The sequence below is a fragment of the Falco biarmicus genome, chromosome 12 (assembly GCF_023638135.1).
Source record: "Falco biarmicus isolate bFalBia1 chromosome 12, bFalBia1.pri, whole genome shotgun sequence".
Taxonomy (NCBI): Eukaryota; Metazoa; Chordata; class Aves; order Falconiformes; family Falconidae; genus Falco; species Falco biarmicus.
The window spans coordinates 5,250,701-5,272,765 of record NC_079299.1 but is presented as its reverse complement, the minus strand read 5'-3'; the positions used below and the strand labels follow the sequence as shown (position 1 = coordinate 5,272,765).

The window sequence follows — 22,065 nt, the reverse complement described above, 5'->3', positions numbered from 1 at the left end:
TTGCCCAAAGCCCTGTCCAGCCTGGCCTTGAGCACTGCCAGGGATGGGACATCCACAGCTTCTCTGGGCAACCTGTTCCAGTGCCTTACCGCTCATAATGAAGAATTTCTTCCTTATATCTAATCTCAAGTCTACCCTCTTTCAGTTTAAAACCATTCCCCCTTGTCCTATTGCCACATGCCCCTGTAAAAAGTCCCTCTCCAGCTTTCCTGTAGGGCTCCTTTAGGTACTGAAAGGCCACTATAAGGTCTCCCTGGAGCCTTCTCTTCTCCAGGCTGAACAACCCCAATTATTTCAGCCTGTCTCCATAGGAGAAGAGCTCCAGCCCTCTCATCATCTTCATGGACCTCCTCTGGACTTTCTCCAACAGGTCCAAGTCCTTCTTATGTTGGAGGACCCAAAGATGAATGCAGCACTGCAGATGGGGTCTTGGGAGAGCGAAGTAGAGGGGGAGAATCACCTCCCTCACCCTGCTGGCATGCTTCTTTCGATGCAGCCCAGGATATGGTTGTCTTTCTGGGCTGCAAGAGCACATTGTCGGGTCATGTTGAGCTTCTTGTCAACCAACACTCCCAAGTCTTTCTCCTCAGGGCTGCTCTCAGTCCATTCTCTACCAGCCATCCTTTAGAAAAGCTATTCTTATTCAGAAAGTGCATACTTGCCCCATGAAGCTCTGAGAGCAGGGGAACAGCAGGCTGGTCTGAGATAGATGCTACAGACTTGAGCAACACATGAATGTGGTCAGGATGCTGCACAGGGACAAAGCAAGATGCAGTGTCAGAGATGTATTGGAGATAGCAGGGCTCCACTTAGGTACTACTGCACATGCCCTGTAACTTCACAGGGGCTTTAGGTGCGGTTAGGGCAGCCCAAATGCACTGAGAGCTGACCTCTTCTGCAAGGTACCAGCCAGCTCGGCTACAGCCTGCAAGTGCTCTCCATAATCCCCTTTTAAAGATATGGGGGGTGAACCTGAGTACCTGAGTCTCAAACATGGCTTTCAAACGGAAAAGTGAGATTTTTGCCTCTGCAGGATGTCCTGTGAAAACTTCCAGGAGCAGTTTTCCTGGCTGTATATATGTAACAGCACCCCAACGTTTTTGGACTTTGGAGATCAGCACTGCACAACATGGTCTGTAGAGAGGCACATCAGCCTGTGGAGCCCGGTCCTTGTCACCGGCAGGAACAACTATTCCCCAGGTAATGAACTCTCACTGCAATCACCCGGCCCTCTCTTCCTCTCCACTGGTGCTTACAGTGAAACAATCACTCTGAGCATCGAATGGCAGAAATATTGATTGCCAGTTGTTAATGCCCTTTCCCGTTACATGACCTATCAGCTAAAGAGGCAGAAACAAAGCAGCAGCACTGGCTGCTGAGTTAAAACAAGAGGCTTGTGATTTAGAAACCCTGAACTCTTTCAAAGAAAATGTGCTTGTCTACCTTCTTTCAGCCAGTTGCAGTAGGTGTTACTGGGGACCTCATCAGAGGTCTGGCAAATATGTAGCTGATTTTACGGAGCGAGAAATACTCTGAAATTAAATGGTTATGAAATTAAATAATTGTGCTACAAAGCTATTTTCAAAGATAGAAAGGCCTTAGAGCAGATAAAGATCATTGGTTTTACTGCCTGTGCAAGGCCTCTTCTGGCATTGCAAACTGATTATTAGTAGTTTGATTTTTTTATTTTTATATTATATTGTCTTATCCTACTTATTTTACAGTTGCATCACTATTTGAGCTCTGTTTTTAATCTAAGATGGTAGCATGTGGTTAGTGAAGGAGCTTCTTTTTTTCTGCAACGCTGATCCCTGACTTAGCAGATTTCAGCTTACGGGTTTCAGCCCCCTCCTCATAACTTGGTCACCATGTCTTGAGGGGTGACAACAAAGCAATGACTGTGCTGCTGCACACCATGGGCACTGGGGCTAAGCAAAGAGGTGCAGGGGCTGAACTGAGGCTAAATTGCCGCTTTGAAAGCCACCCAACACACCTGCATGGCTTAATGTCTAGACTAGTTTAAGCAGTTGCTGCCATCTCAGTCCTTTTTCCCCAGTTTCGGCATTTTGCTGCTTTCTTATTGGGGATGCTTCCTGTTAACCAAAACTTTGGCCAAGAAGCCTTTTCCCTCTGGTGCCCAACACCCTGTCTTGCCCATCACAAACACTAACAGGAAGGAAGGAGAGGATATCTTTGGACCATTTTGTCTTTTTCTTTTATGTGTTTATGACCTCCAAGCCACGGTCTTTTTCAGCTCAGCCACTGGGTCAGGTGGCTAAGAATCGCTGCTTTTCTACCTCAGGGGAAGTGTGCCGTGTAGGTGAAGCAGACGTAAGGGGGGTTGAGAAATTTACACGACTTTTATGACTTTTCCAGAGATTTCTAGAATGATTCATGTGCAATTAGTTTAACTCCAGATGCCTCAACTCCAGCTGGTAATGTAGAGACTATAGTCCTCTGTTGTATTGAAAAGATCTTGGACCAGTAACTACCTATTGCTCTGGGTCCATATAAGAAAGATCTTACACAATAGACTACTACTGGGAAATCTATGTGGCTGCTATTAATCTATTAACACTTTCTCAGCAGGTGCAGTTTCAACAAACCCTCAGTATTTTTTCAAAGTACCAGATTATGACCCAAAATCCTATAATGTAGTCATTTCGCTTATGCAAAAACATGCCAAGGATATGAAGGGTGCAAAAATCCTGAAGATTGGCTTTTTTATCACCACGGTAAGCACAATCAGGTATCATGTAGGCACTGTTGTTTTTCTGTGTGGTGTATTGTTCCTGTACATGGAAGTGAAAGACTCAGTTGCCTTTTGGGCTGTGAAAAGAGAGCAGTCAGTATTTCGAGTGAATTTCTGGATGCCTTCTATCATAGAACATTGCAGGGAAAGTAGAGTTAACCAGGCTTAGTTCCCCTTATTCACGTCTGAAGAGAGGAAAGGTTGAACTTTTAGTTCTGTAGCAATTCAGGGAGTCCCTGTGTTACAAGATGTGCCAGGGCAATATCCTCTGTGCCCAGCGGTACTGGTGCTGTGCCTTGCTGGCCTGGCAGAGGCATGACAGCCAGCACTAACCATGGTACTTGAGCTGTACTCCAGGTCTAGTGGGGAAGCAAATGGCCCCTTTTTCCACAAAATGGGCCTGTCTTACTCATCCCCTCTTTTCTAACACAGATATGCCATGCAAAACCCATTTACCAAATACATGGAAGGCTTTGCTCAAGACCAGCGCGGAGGTAATCCATCCCAGATACCTGGGACCTGCAATACTATTTTCCTGGGATTTTTTCTTGGTGACTGTCCAGGGAGATGCCATTTCAAGGGCAGTTGTTGTCAGAGCATTACCAAGCTTACCGAAGGCACAATTGCTAGTGCAAATGGATGCTGGCCTTTTCCAAAGTGTTTTTGTTGTTGGCTGAGGAGGGTGGGAGAGGATTGTTCTTAACCTGAAGAGTAAAAGGAAGCAGAGGTTGCTATGATCCTAACTTCACATTCTCCTGATCACTGGAGAGGTTTGCCCTAGTCCCAGACTTTGAGTAATTGACGCCGTAAGTATAACAGCTCCTTGTAAAGGAAGAGCATGGCTTTGTAGCTCATAAAAAACAGTGTCTGAGAAACAAAAGATGTCATAAAAAGAGCATCCACCCAGCAAGTGGAATTCACTATGCCTATGCAAGGAGATCCCCTGCCAGGCACAGGTATATAAGAGCTGTAGGACTCTGTGGGGCCAATTGTGCCACTCGGAAAGAGCTGCTGCTCCTGGTAGATGGGGAACTTGCTCCTTCCAGTATCCTCATCAGCTGTCCCTCAACAGTCACAAGACATGGAGGTCCCTGCATGCTCTTACATGATGCATGTCCACCTTGATTTGTTGCCTGTTATAACAGAAGTGACCCTCACTGGGAGGTGATGACATAGGTCTTGGGTCCCTTGAAAAGAGGTTGTTTAATCAAGTAGTAGACTAGGGGGCAGATTTTCTCTATTCTTGCTTTATATTTGAAATTTCTTTCTTCCCTTCCAGTTGATGCTTAGGTGTGTTCATTTAGTTTTTCTCTTTCTTGCTATGTTCCCAAGGATTTGAGGAGTATGTCAAATCTGGATGACATGGGTTCTGTGGGCTGTCAGCCCATAGCTCACCTCCAAACCCAGTCTGGGCTTCTGATCTTAGGTGATTTCCCACACGGAGCTGAAAAGCAAGCCCAGGACAGACCACTACTAGAGGCGAGAGGACTACTTTGGAGCACCTGGTCAATGAGCAAAAAGGGGACAGTTATGCTGCTCCGTCACGCCATAGCTTTTAGTAACGTAATGAGACTGGTACAGATCCATACAGCATATTATACAGAAAATATTTCCCCATGGACACAGCCTAAGTATTTCAACATGAGAGCTGGTCTACCAGCTCCTTACAGCCAGCCCAGCGTCCTGCCCTGGTAGCAGCAAAAGCCAAGTCCAGGAGCTAAAACCAGGGTAGGTGTGCAGTGCTATTCCCTCAGTTTATTTCCCAGTGTCTAGTCTCAGTGCCTGAGGGTGGTCAGAAGTGGCATCTTTATGTGAAAGTTTACAAGGTGGTTTTTTTGTGCAAAAAGAGTGCAATTGCTACAATTCATGTGGCTTCACTCTTCCTGAACTGCTTTCACTGCCATTATTCATTAGCAGCATTATTCAGTACCTTTTGAGCTACATCAAATTGTTGCTGCGTAAAAGAGTGTATTCCTTGGCAGGATGAGAGGGGGATGCAGCACAGGTAGGGATGCAAACCAGAATGGCCATACCTGATAGCTCTAGGAAGCCTTTGATTAAATACAGACAAGGAACACTAATACATGGCTGTGAGGGAAGCTTAATGTTGTGTGGTACTGCTGAGCAACCTATAGAGGCTGATTCTTACCTCACACCGGGTTTGACTCTGTTGAGAAATTAATCTGCTTCTGCTTTTTACCAGAAGGAATGTGGAATGAGACCCAAAAAGTCAAAAAAAGGATTACACCACTTATTTCTTTGCAACACTGCCCGTTTCTATCTGCTTAAGATATGACCCATAATACTTCGCAGTCTACATACCTCCCAGCCGTCTGTAACAGTAGTCATCTTTTTTTTCCTCCCAAAATAGCAGTTTTATGTTATTGTCTCCCAAAGGCATGGCTCATAAATAACTCTGCCACGCCATATAACCATTCTAAATGGAATTTATACATGCTGACGTATTTTGGGGGAATATATTTAAGAAGAGTTTTTTATTATGCTATCTTTACATGTCATCATAGTAATAGCTGTTGCATTACATTTGTTTCGTCTCAGCAAAAATACTAGGATAACAGGAGAAAGATCCAAATATTCTATTTTCTTGTGACACGTGCTGGAAAGTTTGGGTTGTGATTCTTGAAGCAGTCATCTGGGTGAGATGCTCAGTGAGCTCTCTGACCACTCTGAGTCACACTAGGGACATCTCAGGGAGGTTTTAGTACAAACATTCATCCTTGATTCCTTCATGAACTCCAGACTCTGTAATGTTAATTGAAGTTCTCTTCAAATCCACTTACATTCATTTTGCCTTCTGTTTCTTTAAGTTCTTCCACCCTTGTGCATTTTTGATGTGTCCTTGAACAAAGTCTGTCACCTGGATGGGCTTTTCATGCCACTGGGGACGGTCAAGGGGTGTTAGATGCAGTGTGTATTGAGAGAGCTGTGGGAATGTAAGGCTGCTGTTGGGTGCATCTGCTGATTTACTTTGGTTCCTGACATGGAGGGGAGATAGCCAACTGTATTTTTCTTTCAGGAGAACTCCAGAGTCCTGAAACAGAATTTTTCCCTGATTCGAGATGTGACCAGCTGCTTTATCTTGAGCCCAGGAACCTATGCTGTTGCTCCTTCTACAACAGAGGACCAAGAATTTGAATTTCTCTTACGAATTTTCATGAAGAACCAAGGCGACAATGAGTAAGATGATAAGTACTCCTTAAAGGCCCCAGACTTACAGTGTGCCAGAATTTAACAATTTAATGTCAAGATAACTAATGTGGCAATTTGCTTTTAACGTACTCTAGAAGCGTGTTGGCAAGACACAGCCGAGTGTTAAGCACCATGTTGGGGGGGATCAGATGTATAGTCAGATGCACAGGGGTGGCCGCTGCAGAACAGGGCAGTAGCTCACCTGCAGCTACCAAGGGTCTCAGCCGAGGAACAAAGTGCCACACAGGTGAGCAATAATTGAGAGAGGTGCCCTGCCCCCAGCTGTGGGGAAGTCTCTCTTCCCAGAAAGGAGAGCCAAGAGCTTGTTTGACTTAATAGCTGCTATGTAGTTTCTTGTGTTATGCCAGCTGGACAGCAGATGGATCAGGTCCCATTCTGCTCAGAGCTGGACCTAGAGAAGCAAAGGACAGCGAAGGATCTTGATCCTTTCACCCAGCCAGCTCATAGACAGGCTGCTAGGGCTCCGAGTGGGTATGAGAGGGGCCTTGAAGCTGCAAAGGCAGCTATTACCACATTTTCACATAACTATCTGGGTGTACTTTATGTAAAGAGCAAGCCCCAGCATTCAGCACATGTCGTGGTTTTCCTTCAGCTAGCTTTATAGTGTAGGTGACTGCAGCTCTTACTTCATAGGCCCCTATCTCAACAACGAGATTACTTTCTAGGCTTTGGCCCCTGCCAAAAACAGCCCAGAATCAACTGAGGCAACTCCCTAGTTATGGAAAACAAACATGAGAGGTCTGTACTCTGGGCTGGACTGCCTTCAGCATGATGAGTCAGGCACAAGATGGCTCAGCCTTTGGAGGCAACATTTTCCAGAAGAGCCTCTGACCCTCACAGAGCTTCCTAAGCTAGGCCAACCTTGGGAGTCCCCTTCCTGTGGGTCTCTGCAGCACTTGCCTATATAATAGTGTAGACGCTATAAAAATAGCATCTGGCTTGCCTAATTTATCTACCAAAAGCAAAAATCGAGCATTGAATGTTGCTACTAAATGAGTCTTAGAAGGAATGGTGACCTCAGCTCAATTTCAGGCAGTCTGCAGACATTTTAATAGCCCAGATGCTATTTTTATTCCTGACTATTAAACTAGGCAAAGAGAAAGCAGGTGAAAATTTTGTGTGGCTCAGGGCAGGGCAGTCCTGTCTTCTGTGTGGTGAGGTTAGTCCTGGCATGCTCAGAGTGAGACAAGTTACCCTTTCTCTGCTGCTGGTGCCAGCAGGGCTGGCTTGGGGAGGGCAGTAGACCCTGAGTAGCCAGAGACTCAGGCATGCTCATGTCTGCTTGTGCAGAGAGACCCAGGACTGGTGCAACAGTCTTGAATGAACTGGAACAGGCTGGGTGATGCCTGCTTTCTGCCACATCTGCAGATCAATGCTCTGAAAATGCCCATTCTCTTCCAGTTTGACTCTTGTAACTTTTTTTCTAGGATCACAAACTCCCTGCCCAGCCCAGCGTTGCCTATGGTAAGAGTCTGTGAAAACTGATGTAGATACTGGTGGTGGTGGTGAATGGTTTGCAGAGAGCTGACCCCTTCCTTCCCTACATACCTGACACCACTCTGCTCTTCTCCTTTCACCACCCAGTACCTTGCCCAGATTTGAATCTGGCACTCTGGGACCTTGCTGGGAGAGCAGGTGACCAGCCTGGGTTCCCTTCTAGAGACAGGAGTGACATTGAAGCTATTCCTCTTCACACGTGTGTCTTTCAGAGCCTGATTTTTGAAGGAAACAGATCTTACACAGTCCCTCTGTCGGCCTGTCTGTCTGCCACCTTTAACACTGAGCAACCAGATATAGCGGGGGAGGGGAGCATTTAAAAGACACTAAATTCTTGCAATGCCTGTAAAATGGGTATGTATCTAAGGAGGAGAGTGGGGGGAAACTGATGAAGAAGTCACAGCTTGAGTCTGACCCCTTTTAAAAAGACCTCACACCTAAAAGCAGGTTTCGTTTAAGTGCTTGCACCCTCTAAAGCACAGGAGTCCATAGATGTGAGGCCCAAAGCAGGTTACTTCTCATTTTTATCAGGATATCTTCACAGATGTAAGGGAAATTACACTTCAGAACTGGTTGTGCGTCTAGTTCAACCCCCATTTCAGCCTCTCTAGCCCAGCTACTACCTGCTGCTGGACTTCCTTGCTGTAAACAGTGCAAATTGTTCTTGCCAGAGCTGCTCCAGTCCATGCTGCTGTCTCACTGGTTGCTTGCAAAACCCTGCTGCTGCGAGGCTGTTATTTATAGCAGTGCAAACTCAGTGCAGGTCTCTGAAGCCAAAGGTGTAAAGCTGCTTCAGGAGAACAGAAAACAGAGCCCTTTCCTTGTGATTCATTTTACAGCCCGCAATTAAGCCCCATTAGAGGGGTAGTGTAAATGGTGGTTTATTATCTCTTTCCACTGACAAGCTGTCAGTTTACTCAGCTGTTGTCATTAGCCAATGTTTTGACTTTGATGAATTATGGTACCCACACTTTTTGCTCTTGTTCAGGTATTTGGGCTTCAGTGGTGTGAATTATCTCGCACTGAGCTGAAGACATTGGGGCTTAGGCTTAGTTATTTTGGGAAACTTTATAATGTTAAGGATAGTTCCTCTTAGTGCCTGGTGGATGTCCTCACCGGAGGGTTGAAAAAAATGACTTAACCATTGAATTGCAACTGCCCAGGTACAGTCAAGCCTGCTTTGGCGTTGAGAAGGTGCAAGAGAAAATAAAAGTAAGCTGCTGGTCTCTTTGCTTGGTTTGCATGAATCTTCACATGCCCTAAACCAGTGGTTTCAGCTGAGGGCCATCAGTAAGGATCAAGCTTTGTATCCCTATACTATGTACTGACTCACTGAACTCCACCCTGGATGTGCTCTGCTGTCTTCCTCAGGCCCTGAGCTGCTCCTTCCTGCTTGTACTGAGTGATAACATCCAGGTGATGCTTCTTCCTTCATTGCAGTAGCTGTTCCTGACTCCTAAACCACTTCACTTCTGGGGTGTTAAAATTCCAACCTGTACTCTACGTTGCCTGTCCTCTCTAAAGTGCTGTTTGGATCTGCAGACTTTTGCCTCCCGTTGGTTTACAACAGAATTATTTATGTCCATACTTTGTCTTTGATCCAGGATGTACCAAGACAGAACCAGGATAGTTCCTACAAGGCTGTCTTCCTAAGATACGCGAAGCAGGTATCCTATCTAAAACATCTTGCAAAAAGGAAAACTGATCTATGATGTTGAAACAAATCCATTTAGAAAAATGTTTTCTGGAAATGTAGCTCCATCCTCAAGTGGATACTCTGAAAACAGTGTTAACTGACCTACCAAAACCCCTAGAAAAATGGGACATTCCACTGGGATAGCCTGGCTAGCCCCATATATCAACAGAGGATAGGAGATTAGTGGTTATACTGGTGATGGGCTTGCATGTATACTTTTTTTTTTTTTTTTGCTTTGGTTTGTTTACTGAAAACAATTAGAAAGCCTTGAGTATTCCCCTCTCTCATCAGCATCGTTTTCCATTTGCCTTTGTGGAATTTGGAAGCCAGACATCAGTCAGCATTTCAGTAATTGATTCCTGCTCTTTCAGAGCCAAAGTCTGCATGTTCACAGGAGATGCTTTTAATGGTTTAATAAACTGTTATAAAGAACTCCTCGACTTAGTCAAGAGGGGAAAAAAATCACTGCCAAAAGCCTTTGCACAGCGGGCTTCTTGCAGTTAATAGTTTTATCAATGCATGAAGGTGAAAATGAACAGGGGCTGCCATGCTGAACGCCCTGGGGGTGTCTCAGGAGGGAGGCAGGCAGGGTCACCCATGGGTAGCCCAGAGGGAAGCAGGCAGCAGCACCCATGCTCCCAGTCCACTCACCCAGCTGCCTGCTGTGCCGGCCCATTGGCAGCTCCCCAGCTAGGGCTTGGTGAGGTCAGCAAGTGTTCCTGTCACTGCTGAAAATACCTCTTGGTGATGGGAGTGCCTGTAGCTCCCCTGTGAACTCCTGTAGGGAAGGGCAAAGAGTGGCCCAGCAGCACAGAGGGCTTTCTTGTGATCTGGAGAGGGTGCTGCTGCTCCGCTGATATAAGCAGAGGTCCTTCTTGGTTATCACAGTGCATGAGGAAAGACGTTTTAGGCAAAAGTGACACAAGAGAAAACTTTATGCTCACATATCTACTTGCATTTTATTCTGCATTAGGGCTCAACTATTGATGCCTTGCAGCTGCAACAACTCCTTAATGAAGTGATCCTGCAAGGTAAAGCTTTTACAACACAGCTAAAGTCTTTGGTGCTTCCCTATCCTTAGTGTAGTGTAAATTAGACAGAGGATTTAGGGGTGTCCTGATGGTCCTCAAAAAATACTTAGCATGGTTTACTGCACTGTTGGATCTTGACGAATGAGAATTGCCTCCACCAGGGTTCCTTTATATGCACAACAGTTTGGCTTTATATTTTAAAGAAAATAAAAATAATAATCACAAGGAGAAGGCAATGCTACCCAGACCAGCTGCTAACAGACTTTAATGCATGGCCCTCAGCAAAGCTGTGCATCTGCTTGACAGCCAGATTTCACCCTCCCCTCCCCCTCCCAGTTCTGCCTAGGGATATAGCCTCTGCTTCACAGACCTAACCTACCCCACGCTGTCCTTCTTCTGGATGTGCCTGTAGCCCCCATGAGCACCCCTTTTGCCCTGTGCCCCACCAATTGCAGCAGGAGCTCAGTCCCTGCTGGGCTGCAGCAGTGAGCGCCCCAGGGAACTGTGCCTCCTGCTCTCCTCATTGTCACCCCACTTCTCCCAGTTCAGCCCTGGCCTGCATTGCTCCTCTGTAGATGCCTCAAGCTGGTTTTTAGTATTTCCCAGCCTTAACCTGCTCACCTCAAAAGTAGCATGAGACAGGGACAGCGGGAAGCCTCGAACCAACTCCACCATGCACAAAGCTCAGAGTGCTTTTAGGACTCACTAATGTGGCATAAACAGCCTTTCCTGTCACTGTCATTTCCCTTATCCTTATATCAAGAGGGAAGAGTTTCCATCAGAGCAGGTAGATGGGCAGAGATTGTGCTGAGTAGTTACCTGTGAGCCCAAACAGGGCACCTGTCCTTGGGGAAGGGAGCAGTAGAGATGTCTGAGGCATGTCAGAGTCCCTCAGTGACAGCCTGGCAGGTAGCTCATGCTGTTTGAGAACTGGAGCTAGATCCTTGGCTTTTTCACTATGTGAACGTTCAGACTGGTGTCCTCATTCCCTCTGAATGGTGACCTGATGCCTCTGTTACCCACTCCCCTTGCTGTCACTAATTCTTTCTATTTTGCCATTCCTTGCAGATGAAACAACCAGCCTGGGAGGAGGGTTCAGCTTCGATTCATGCAGAGGCATTTTAGCTCTGATGGATGTATCCTTTCAGCAGAAGCACTAAACTTCCCTGGTGCTTCCCATCCTTGCCTTGAGTTATGGCTTTGCTGAGCATCCCAGTGTGAGAATCTGCAAGTAAATATCAGCCACAGTCCTCAATAAATAACTGTCCCAGAGTCTATGCAGGACTTTGCTATGCATTCCCTGGCTTTAATGTGAAGGCTGAGGGTCAGCCTTCTGCTACCAGCTAACTCTTTGCTCTCATTTTCCCCTCTGCAGGGCCCAGGGCTTGGCTAAGCTTCACCCTTGGGTGCAGGTCCCAGGCAGAGCCTGAGGCGAGGACACAGCACAGAGCTCAGGCACAGCTCAGCTCTGCTACTGTGGCTGCAGCCACGCTGGCCTGGGATGGCAGCTAGAGGCCAGCCAGGCTGGTGTGAAGGGGAGAAGAATTGTCACTGCTGAATCACAGACACTTGCCTGGCAGGCCATTCATCCTTGCCAGTGTACCTTCCCTATTTAGATGGATCATGCAGTTTTTCTACTGTTAACAAGACAACACTGGAAATACATTGCTGGCTGCTGTAGAACAAGAGGGCTCCTTGATGAAAACACAAATTCTCCCTGTGCTTGCTCACTGTCTGTGTTCTTCTATGCCTTGAAATAACTTTGAGACATTTTCAGACCTTTACAAACTGCCAGGGAATGCACAAAAAATGGTCAGAAGTCCCTCTTTCTTTCCAGTTTTCTTTGTCTAGCTGGTGAAAGAGACTTCTCCGCCTTCCCAAAGCTCCTCTTGGGCTAAGTGGACGTTGTGAATGAATGACACATACAAAGAATCAACAAAGCCACCACTCTGCTTTAATTCAGAATGGGTTTTTCATGCTCTGAGCTTCATACAACCCATGTACATTGTGACCTTTCCTGGTCTGCAAAGACAGGATTAGCTCTTTTCACTTGGGTTTCACGGCAGTGGCACTTGTCTGCTTGTGTTTCACTGGCGATGAATTTTGCTTTCAGGGAGCTTTCACCATGCTAGCTGCATTAGGTGAGTTGTTGCGTGTCTGCCCAGGACTCCTAGATGATGTATGAAGGGGAGCAGGTCTGCTGACTTAGTTCTTCAAGCACCTCTGAGGGATGTCTGCTGACACCCCGGGCTCCTGCAGCTCATGGTGGGGGAGTGTTTTCTTGCATGTGGCATATGCATAGCTCAAAGGCTGCTGCTCCCTTCTGACAGCAGGCATCAGGACTGGCTCCTCAGGCTCTTGGCTCCTCCAGTGCCTGTTCTCCAGGAGGATCCAGCCAGAGCTAATACTGTGCTGCCTCAGGCACAGAGGCAAGGCGACATGCATGCGTGGCCTAAAGCCATGGGGTCATGTTCATCCACAGAGGCCTCCCTGATCAGTGGCTAAATGTCAACTGAAGCCATCACGGCAGGTTCCCTTGTGGTTAAAGGGACCATAAAAATAGAAACCTTTTGTTGTTTGTGAGCACAGGTATGGGCAGCTGGACCGTGTGCCAAAGAAGGTGAATTTAAACACAGTTGAGAGCAGAAAAGCTTTTGGCTTTCTCAACACAAAGTAACAGACAGAAGAGACTGCATCTCATGTCTTTCTTTATGTTAAGGCAGCGTTCTCAGGAATGAAGACAGCCATGTTTAGTTCTCATTAACTGTTCAGTTCTTAACTAAATGTGCAGTTCAGCTCAAATGGACAACTCACACTGCAGGAGTTCAGGAGCCTCTGGCGAAGTCTCACTAAGTACATGGTACACAGGGGATGCTCTCTCTTCTCTGCTGATACTGTACTCTAGGGCTTTTCATCAGCAGGGCGCAGATGCTCTGTGATAGCAAAGCACTGGGGGGGAAAACGTTGCAAAGGTTGCTTGCTTAGTTGGTCAGATTCCCATCCTCTCATGCAAAGGTTGAGAGCTCAGGGAAGCAGTGGTGTGTATAAAATGCTCCAAATGAGCAACCGAGGCTTTTCTAATGCAGAGAATATTGAGGAAAAAGTGGGGAAAGCTAGGAAGGCCAATTAGGCTCAGAATTTGATGGAAATGTCTGTTTGTGGGCCACCACTGGCATTTTTTTAAAAAGCTTTCTAAGCCGAAATGAGTTCTTGAACAGAGAAATTTCATTTGCACATTGCTGCAGTTTGTAGTGGAAATGTGTAGGTTCCAATGAAAGTTTATCTGGGAGAAATGTCTCTGCTCCAGGATTAGCATTAGGTTTGGAAGCAGTGAGGACAGTAGCTTGGTATTTAGGGTCCCAGCTAAATTCAGAATCAGGGCATGCATGGCAGCTTGTGTTGGGTCCTTCTCCCTCAGACTTGGTGCAGGGTGGGAAGGTTTTCTGAAGCCTCGGGGTTGGGTGGGCTCTACTTTGTTTCATCCCTCTAGAAGTAGTCTGAGGTTACCCAGGACATGGGGTGCCAGCTCCCCGTGTAGCAGTGGTGTGCTTCCCACTGATGGCACCTCAAGTGTGGCTTGTGGGGTTTCAGTGGCGTGGTGGGAAAGACCATTCTGGGAACTCGGGGGCTCCTGGCTTATTTCACCTGTTATAAACAATGTCTTTTTTCAGTGGGGGTGTAAGCATTCATATTGCTGCCTGCATGCATAAAACAGGGAGAATGAACAAAAAGGCTTCCACTGACCCAAAAATGTGGGACTTCTTACATGGTAGCATACTGTCTGAGCCTTCTGGAAATGGGTCTCCCTTGTCATGGTCACCTAATCTCTTTCTTATTTATTTTTTTTATTAAGGAGGGAAAGCATGCTGCATAATCGGATGTAGTAGTAAATTTGAGGAATGCTGACACAGGTTTGAAATCTGTCTTTACACTGTTTTTTAGGATATCTTCAGCAGAGCAGACAGAAATCATTCTGGATTTCTTGATGTGTATGAACTGAAAAGTGCGATACAGGCAGCAGGTATGTCCACAGGTGCCGAGTACTTCCTTGTCCCTGCAGCAGTGAAGGAAAGGATAAAAAAGAAAGAGGAAAGGGAAAAAAAAGCTTCAGGGAGAAAGTGATTTGGATTGCACAGAGGTGCCAATTAGATCGCAGCTCTGCTCAGAGGTCTGCATTGGTTTAGGGCATTGAGACAGAGCTCATTTCAGGGAGAAACCTTTTGCACTGTGGCTGGGGAGCCGGCAGAGATGCAGAGAAGCCCAGTACTGGCCAGAGCCTGCAGCTTAGCTTATCCGTGGTCACTCTAGGTCATGGGTGAAACACCCAGCAGAAGAAAGGAGCAAGGAACAGTCGATGCTTTGCACTTACCCCCAGTTCTTGCAGTTTCTCTCCAGGGCAGTAATTAAGTCTATAAAGGAAAGCCACAGTGACAGACATTTATTTAGTTTGCACTGACCTCTGTTGGCTATGCGGATGCTGAAACTTGCCGTGAGTGCATGGCACGCCTTCATGCGAGTGAAGTATTTTAGCTGGGTCATCTGTCCAGAGACTTTGTGCATGAAATACAGCTCTGAGACAGCAATCCTCTTACAACTGTAAGGTACAGAAGCTCCCATTTGGCTACCTGGTGCTTGGAGGGGTGTTGTTCCCAGGAGGAATCTGGTGCAGAATTGCTATCCATGGAAGCCATCAGCTTAGGGAATGTAGGTGTAATTTTTTTATTGCTGAGAGGTGGGCAAAGCCTTAGCATCTGCCTGAGGAGCACAGCACTAATGTGATAAATGTCAAAGGAGAAGCTGCCAGGTCCATTCTGTAAGAAAGGTGCTAAAGTGTAAAACTGGAAGGAAAACTGTTCATTGAGAAGTCCTGGCAACAGAAACAGTGCAGTTATTTGGAAAGATAGAAAGGCACTGCGAAAGGCCAATTCAATACATGTTAGGCTATAAGCAGTTCTGTGTAGAGGGAAAAAAGAAAATTATAAGCTCGTTCTTGCCACCTTCTGAGCCAGAAATCTGCATTTGAATTTGGCTTTGCATTAGGATGATGCCTGGCTTTTTAAGCAGGAAGGAGTGGACAGCCCCAGAAAGTGTTTGGGAGGTGGGTGCTACCACAGGGAATGGCACTAAAGTATCTAAATACAGCTCCTAGCCAGCAGTTCCCTGAAGTGTTCAGTGCTCTCCCCAGCAAAACACTTAAGTGTGTGCTTAATTTTCACTGTTGTCCTAATGCTTCAAAGCATAATGATGGGTCAAATTTTCTGCCAGAGTAAAGCAGGCTAGCTGCGTTAACAGCAGTACTGCCCTGAAATGCAGGAGCATTGGCCTGGTGTATTTACAAACTCCTCATTGGCAACATTAAATGCATCAAAATAATTAAAAAAAACAACAGGGAAACATGAAGTCTGTATTTTAAAGCTTGACTAAAACCAGAGTGAGGGATCCAGCATACAAAAGGTGTGGGGAGTAACCTTGTGAGTAAGCAACAACACATAACTGAAACATCTTGGGAACAGAGAGGACTGACACTTCAGTCTTGTTGATGAGGTTAACTGGGAAGCATTGCCAGGTGAACAGATTTCAGAGCAAGTATGTCCCAGAATGACCATGCCAAATTGTCAGGGTTTTATTGGTGTAAGACATGATTATAGTATCTCATAAGCAGCACTGCAGTGGTCGCTGGAATCTGCTCTCCAGATAGAGCTTGATTGCATTCCCACTGCCTTCAAAAGGTTAAAAATGAGAGAGAATTCATTGCTCACTACTACAGTGGTTCTTGACAGTGGTTTAAAACCAGAATCAAAGAAGAAATTTAATTAATTAGATTTTTTTTTAATTGCTAACATTTCCTCCTAGGAAAAAAAAATTAAATCAGGCTTATCTTAATTTGAAATGTATCTGAAGCCTGACTATATTTCCATTATTTAAATATTCAGCATTGCATGTCTGCTTCCTGCTGGAGACCTTTTCCACTAGGCTCATGCAACCGAAGTTTGTCGATGTACTAATGCATCTCCATCAGCAGGGTCTCCCCCTACACAGGTGTAGAGAAACCATTTCTTTCTTTTCTGCCTGTTCAACTAATTCAGCTCCATGATGAGTTCATTTAAAACTGAAAAGTTTAGAGCTGGTTGAAAAAGCAGGAAAGTTACTTTTCTTCCAGCTGAGCCACTAAAAACTAGGGGAGAGAAAATGAGACTTTTCTGAAGACTCAGAGAATGCATTAAACTGAAGCTATCAGTCCAACTCTCTGCATAAAATTTCCCTTTTGTTTAGCAAATCAGCTTTTAGTGCAAAACATATTTTAATCATTCCTCTTAAATAGCGAGCGCATTTAGGGTAGTTTTATTTAACTAATAAAAGATTCATTCTAAAAGGCAATTTTTGTTCATTCAATTGAATACCAATTTCCATCCAAACAGACTGTGACACAATACTGAATAATCACCTAATAAAAAAAGAAACGTAACCTTCACCATCTTCTAATAGAAAAGAAATTGTAAAAATTAAGAATCTTAGGCATGTTATACTGCATAATAGCATGAGCATGTGGCATCACCCTGTTTAGCAGAAAGCGCCGGTGATATTGTGAATGCTACACTCAGACTTTAACAGTTATGAGCCAAGGAAAATCAACCTTTCTTATAGAAAACAAAAGATAAAATGCAAAGCAAGATAACACTCGATTAGTTCGCTCATTTTGTGCTGCTGGCTGACCTAAGTCACAGTTTGAGTAAGTGACTAGAAGGACATTGATTTTCCATCACTCTATCCTGACTCTTATGCACAAACCGGTGGAACAGCAAGCTGCCGTCCAGGGATGCAGAGACCTGGCATGACAAGGTGAGGGGCTAAGGAAGGGCCCCAGGTTCTCTGCAGGGTGCAGAAGGCCATCAGAGCCATCATTCTGCAGTGTGTCCCCACAGTGCTGCTGTTCCTCTTCCCTCCGCAGGTCTGGTCACTGACGAGCAGCTCCTGCGCCTGTTGGCCTTACGGTATGGTGATGCTGCCAGGAGAATTGGCTTTTCTGACTTCGCGTGCTGCATGCTGCGCCTTGAAACCATGACCCGTGAGTGCCAGCACCCAGGGCTGGGGTAGGGCAGGGAACGTGGCAGTGGGGGAGCTTGCAAAGCCAGGCTGAGGACAGTGGCAGAAGGCAAGGGACATGATGCTAGGCATGATAATACGTGTCTAACAGTGTAGCTTGGAAATAAGAAAGCTGCCCAATGTCCAGACATGGTCCAAGCATCCCTTGTGGCAGCCTGTTTGCCAGAAGCCAGTTTTGTCTCCTGCCCACAAAAGCAACTGGCTGCTAGAGAACATTTCAGTGCTGAGAGAAAGCAGCAGCTGGGAATACAGTGATGCCCTTGCTGAAAGGGGCCAGAAGGAAGGTCGGCCCCAGTTTCCCGTCAGAGCTCATCAGAGTGCCTGTGGGCTGCAGTGGCACCACGCTGCCCTCTGTTTGTACCTGCTGAGGCGCGATAGTGATGTATATCCAGAGCTTCAGCTGCCGATCCTTTCTTGCTGCACGAATTTAGCCTGGCCTCTGCAGGCTTGTCCTTAGAGCCCCTATGCACTAAGACTCATTTTCTGAAAACAAGCTGTATGCTTGTGCTGGTGCCCTTCCACTCAACTTTGAGCATCCTGGTCCGCAGCAGAGCTTCCTCCAGGGTGGTGTGGAACATGGCCAGTAGCACTGAGGGGAGACTGCAGACTACATGCATTCATGCCCAGCAAAGAGGAATGAGGCAACACGTGTCATGTGGAAGGCTTTCTCTTCGGGTTAAAAATCAGAGAGATCTGTACCACAGCAAGCGAGGTGCTCCCTTCCCTTTCCGCCTCCCTTCCCTTTCCGCCTCCCTTCCCTTTCCACCCCCCTTCCCTTTCCGCCCCCCTTCCCTTTCCGCCCCCCTTCCCTTTCCGCCTCCCTTCCCTTTCCGCCCCCCTTCCCTTTCCGCCCCCCTTCCCTTTCCGCCCCCCTTCCCTTTCCGCCCCCCTTCCCTTTCCGCCCCCCTTCCCTTTCCGCCCCCCTTCCCTTTCCGCCCCCCTTCCCTTTCCGCCCCCCTTCCCTTTCCGCCCCCCTTCCCTTTCCGCCCCCCTTCCCTTTCCGCCCCCCTTCCCTTTCCGCCCCCCTTCCCTTTCCGCCCCCCTTCCCTTTCCCCACCAGCTTCAGTAAAGTTCTCTCAGTTTTTCTGGTAAGGAGAAGGTCTGAGATCTCCCCCAGTGGATCAACAAACCCCGCCCTGTGTTGCATCCAAGCCTTTGCCTGAAAGTAAATGGAATTCTGTTTTACAAAAGCATAATCTTTGCTACTCTAATAATAAGCATTTTGACTGGAAATACTGGTAGTTAAACAAACCCAGCAATTGCAACCCACGTGCTAAAACCTTGCTACAGCAATTTAGTTCATCATTGGAATGAGCTGGGTTTCAAGAGTGCATTGAAATGAGTGTTCATTTTTTCCCCATGTGTTTTTACCACTGATGTTTTATGGGCAAATAATGGTCAGCGGATCCACCTGGCTGACACTGCCTAAAATCCTATTTCAAGGAGTACAGCAGAAGCAGCTCAGAAAATCAGTGTGTCCTGATTTTAATGCTTTTATTAAAAAACAGACAACTTGTAAATGCCCATTTTCTGTGATTATACATGTTACTTGCTGTAGATGAAAACTCTTATGCCGAAATTAGTACCATAGCATTTTTTTTTCCATCCTAAAAAAGATCTTCGTTTTTAAGTGCCAGCATAAAGGTAACTCCTTTACATACATGTGCAAAGGAATCTCTAAAAGTTTCATTGCTGTCTGTAATGAGTGTCTTAAAACGCTCTCAAGTCTTTCAGTTATCACTTTACAGAGCTTTTCATGTGGAAGGCATTTCTCAAATTTTTCAAATCATTGTGAATAAGATTGTTACAGGATAGGATAAGGGTGCCAAGTGGGAATAAAAGGCAGTTCACCTTTATGGTGATGTGAATGCAACTGGGAAGATCAAATCTGTACCATTAAATCATTACTCATCCTTTCAAGATAGCCAGAGATGAGACTCAAACCAAAAGCAGCAGCTTCTTTGCAAACTGTATTTAACTGCAGTTAACACAGCAGTGAAGGGGCGCTTACCCCTGCCCAGAGGAGGAGATTTGCACAATGTCATTTGTTCCCAAAAAGGCTGCTGGGCGCAGGCCCAGCTCTGCAAATGCAACCTTGGCAAGGGGCTGGGCACAGCACAAGGTTTTCCTTGTTCCATGCCTTTCTCCAGAGCAGTATAGGCTGGATGTGCTTCACGGCGTTTTCCTCTGCTTTCCCTCTGCTCTGGATCATACAGGTGGCTCTGGCTGCCGATGAGCAATGCGCCTTTGTGCCCTGTTCCTACATGCCCAGCAGCCTTGAACTTCTGGCTAAAGCTGGGCTGGTTTCGAAACATTCATGATCTTACAATGTCTATTCCATTTGGGGGGGAAACAGGCTCTCAAAGCAATATGCCATTCAAGGATAGATAGACTTAAATTTGTTTCAACTTTTTATTACTGTTTATAACAGCCCATTTCTAGAGAAAAGAATTTCAAGATAAATAAAAATAACTCAAAATACTGTGTTTTGACTCTATCCAAACACTTGGGTTTGAACATCTCTCCTAGACAAACTGCAATAGAAATGTTCACATAGAATATAAATATTTGAATGGTTTTAAATTTTCTGATGGCAAAGTGTTCTGTCAGAAAACTTTCAGCAATGTTAATTTCAAACTCTAGCTGAATAACAGCAGCATCTGCATTTATATTCCCTGGAGAAAGCTTGCAAGGCATACTAATGCCTTGAAGAGAATCGCTTTCTTTACAGCCTGCTGTGATCACTCACTGCCAGGGAGGATGGAAAAGGAGACCAACAGCATGTTGTCCTGGTGCAAGATGTCCTGCAGTAGTTCACCATTCTCCTGTCTAGCTTCAGGCAGGAGGTACAACTGAAACAAACTATGAGAGGCGATGAAAGCAGTCACCTTGAGCGTTCCCTATCCCTACACTTCTACCAGATTCTGGCCCTGCAATTGGGATGCCTTCTCAGGCTGTGATCCGAGGGCCAAGGCAGAGGGGTACCCAGCACAGAAATGAGCTGTGTCTGGGCAGGATGGTGCAGGTGGACACCTGAGCCAGCAGAGCATCCCGGCGCAGGGATTGCAGCTCTGCTCCTCAGCTGCCACACCGTATGGCTGTGTTGCATTCTTGCTTCTCCCTCATGAAATAAGGTGTTCTTTGTTCTATCCCTAGATGCATTTCAAAACTTAGCGGAGGGCAGATCACAAATTTTGGTGACAGCAATGGAGGTAAGAACGCTCCTTCCTTCTCTCCAGGCCCAAGGTGGGACCCCACTGAGTATGTTACAAGGAGGGTGAAGTTAAAGATGATGTGTGATGTATGTTCTTAGGGGTTTTGCCTGTGACGCCAGCAGTGGTGAGGATTTTGCCTGGCTGCTCTTTGTCCTAAAAGCACAGCCTGAAGGTTAGCTAGCTGGATGGGGACACATCAAGCTTTTTATCAGTTAGTCTGAAATGAAAATCTTGCTGTGCTCCAGAATGATATGCCCGAGTGCTGCGTTTTATCAGACTGGGTACTGTTATTTGACAACACAGTGTTTAAAAATATTTTTTAAAAAAAACCTTTTACATCTTGCTGCCTCCTGTTTACACTCTGTGGTTAGTTCAGTGGCTCATAGTTCATTAAATCTATTTTGCACCAAGAGCTGAGCAGAGCTTCCAAGCAAAGGCCCTGAATCTGTTTTACAGGGTAGTCTGTAGGATAATCACATTCCCAGAGCCTGCCAGCCCTTCCACTTGCAATCACGCAGGTGCTATCCCTTCCAAACAGTTGCTTCTGCTGCAGCTGCTGCAATAATTTATCATGGAAAGCAACATATGGAAAGTATTTCTGGGTCTGAATTGTAATAAGGCGAAAAGGCAATTCCAAACCCCCTTTACTGTCCTGTTCAGGACAAAAGGACCATAGTCATTAGGTCACAGCTTGAAGGTGCTGAGACACATGTCTGAAGACTTAGTGCAACATCACTGTCTAAAAACATCTTTTCTTCTCCTTTTTCCAGTGGCTGACTCTTGTCATGTACACTTAAAGAGATGTCAGAGCTCTGTGTGGCTGGTAAGAAATCTCCTTAGTACTATACATACTGCGAAGAAGCAGGTGGATGCCCTTGGAGTGGCCACAGTAAATATGAGTGGGGGCCTTACAGAAAGATCACTCTGGGGTTAGGGTGGGTTTTGAGAGAAGGAGAAAGGTGAGAGCTGCAGCATGAGTGGGCTGGAGCAGGGCTGCAAAGGGAATTGGATTTTGGGATGTTTTTTCTGGAGAATTGCTGATGGCCTTATCAGTTGCTCAGATGACCAACAGTTCAGTTACTACTTGCTCTCTGTTCCCACCTGAGATAATACATTTTCAATAGATCACCTAGCAGAACTTGTCTTTTTTTTCTTCTTCTGATGGACACAATTACTCCTGCATGTCTTACATAGCTGCAGCAAATGTAAAGTCAAGTAGAAGGTGGGGATGTGAGGTCACTTAGATTTCTTTGTCAGTCCAACTTCACATTTTTAACTGAATTATGTGATTTAGCTTACCTTCAAACAACAGTCCCTCCCTTGTGCTTCTTTTGATGCTTGCTCCCTCCACTTCAGGCCTGGGGTGTGTGTGTGTGTCCTAAATTTTACCTGGACTTTCTGATTTTGCTACTTGGTTCTCTTGAAGGACTCTGCCTTTTCCTACAAAACTTGTCCTGGTTGTACATCCATAAACCATCTTGGCCGTCATGCTTCTACTGAACCACTGGGAGGCAGTCGTTCCCAGTTGCAATGGTAAAA

At 46.0% G+C, this 22,065-nt stretch overlaps 1 protein-coding gene across 1 annotated transcript in view; it reads left to right on the top strand.

The window, feature by feature from the left end:
- Nucleotides 1–21,323, top strand: part of CAPN13 (calpain 13) — a 43,379-nt gene extending 22,056 nt beyond the window's left edge. The window contains exons 9-20 of the mRNA XM_056357713.1: nucleotides 1,034–1,200; nucleotides 2,587–2,735; nucleotides 5,790–5,950; nucleotides 7,411–7,447; nucleotides 9,085–9,147; nucleotides 10,150–10,207; nucleotides 11,276–11,343; nucleotides 12,999–13,067; nucleotides 14,150–14,228; nucleotides 17,118–17,273; nucleotides 20,468–20,523; nucleotides 21,297–21,323. Of these exons, the coding sequence (XP_056213688.1) occupies nucleotides 1,034–1,200; nucleotides 2,587–2,735; nucleotides 5,790–5,950; nucleotides 7,411–7,447; nucleotides 9,085–9,147; nucleotides 10,150–10,207; nucleotides 11,276–11,343; nucleotides 12,999–13,067; nucleotides 14,150–14,228; nucleotides 17,118–17,273; nucleotides 20,468–20,523; nucleotides 21,297–21,323 (1,090 nt within the window). The remainder of the gene's footprint in view (nucleotides 1–1,033; nucleotides 1,201–2,586; nucleotides 2,736–5,789; nucleotides 5,951–7,410; nucleotides 7,448–9,084; nucleotides 9,148–10,149; nucleotides 10,208–11,275; nucleotides 11,344–12,998; nucleotides 13,068–14,149; nucleotides 14,229–17,117; nucleotides 17,274–20,467; nucleotides 20,524–21,296) is intronic.
- The last annotated feature ends 742 nt before the right edge of the window (nucleotides 21,324–22,065 follow it).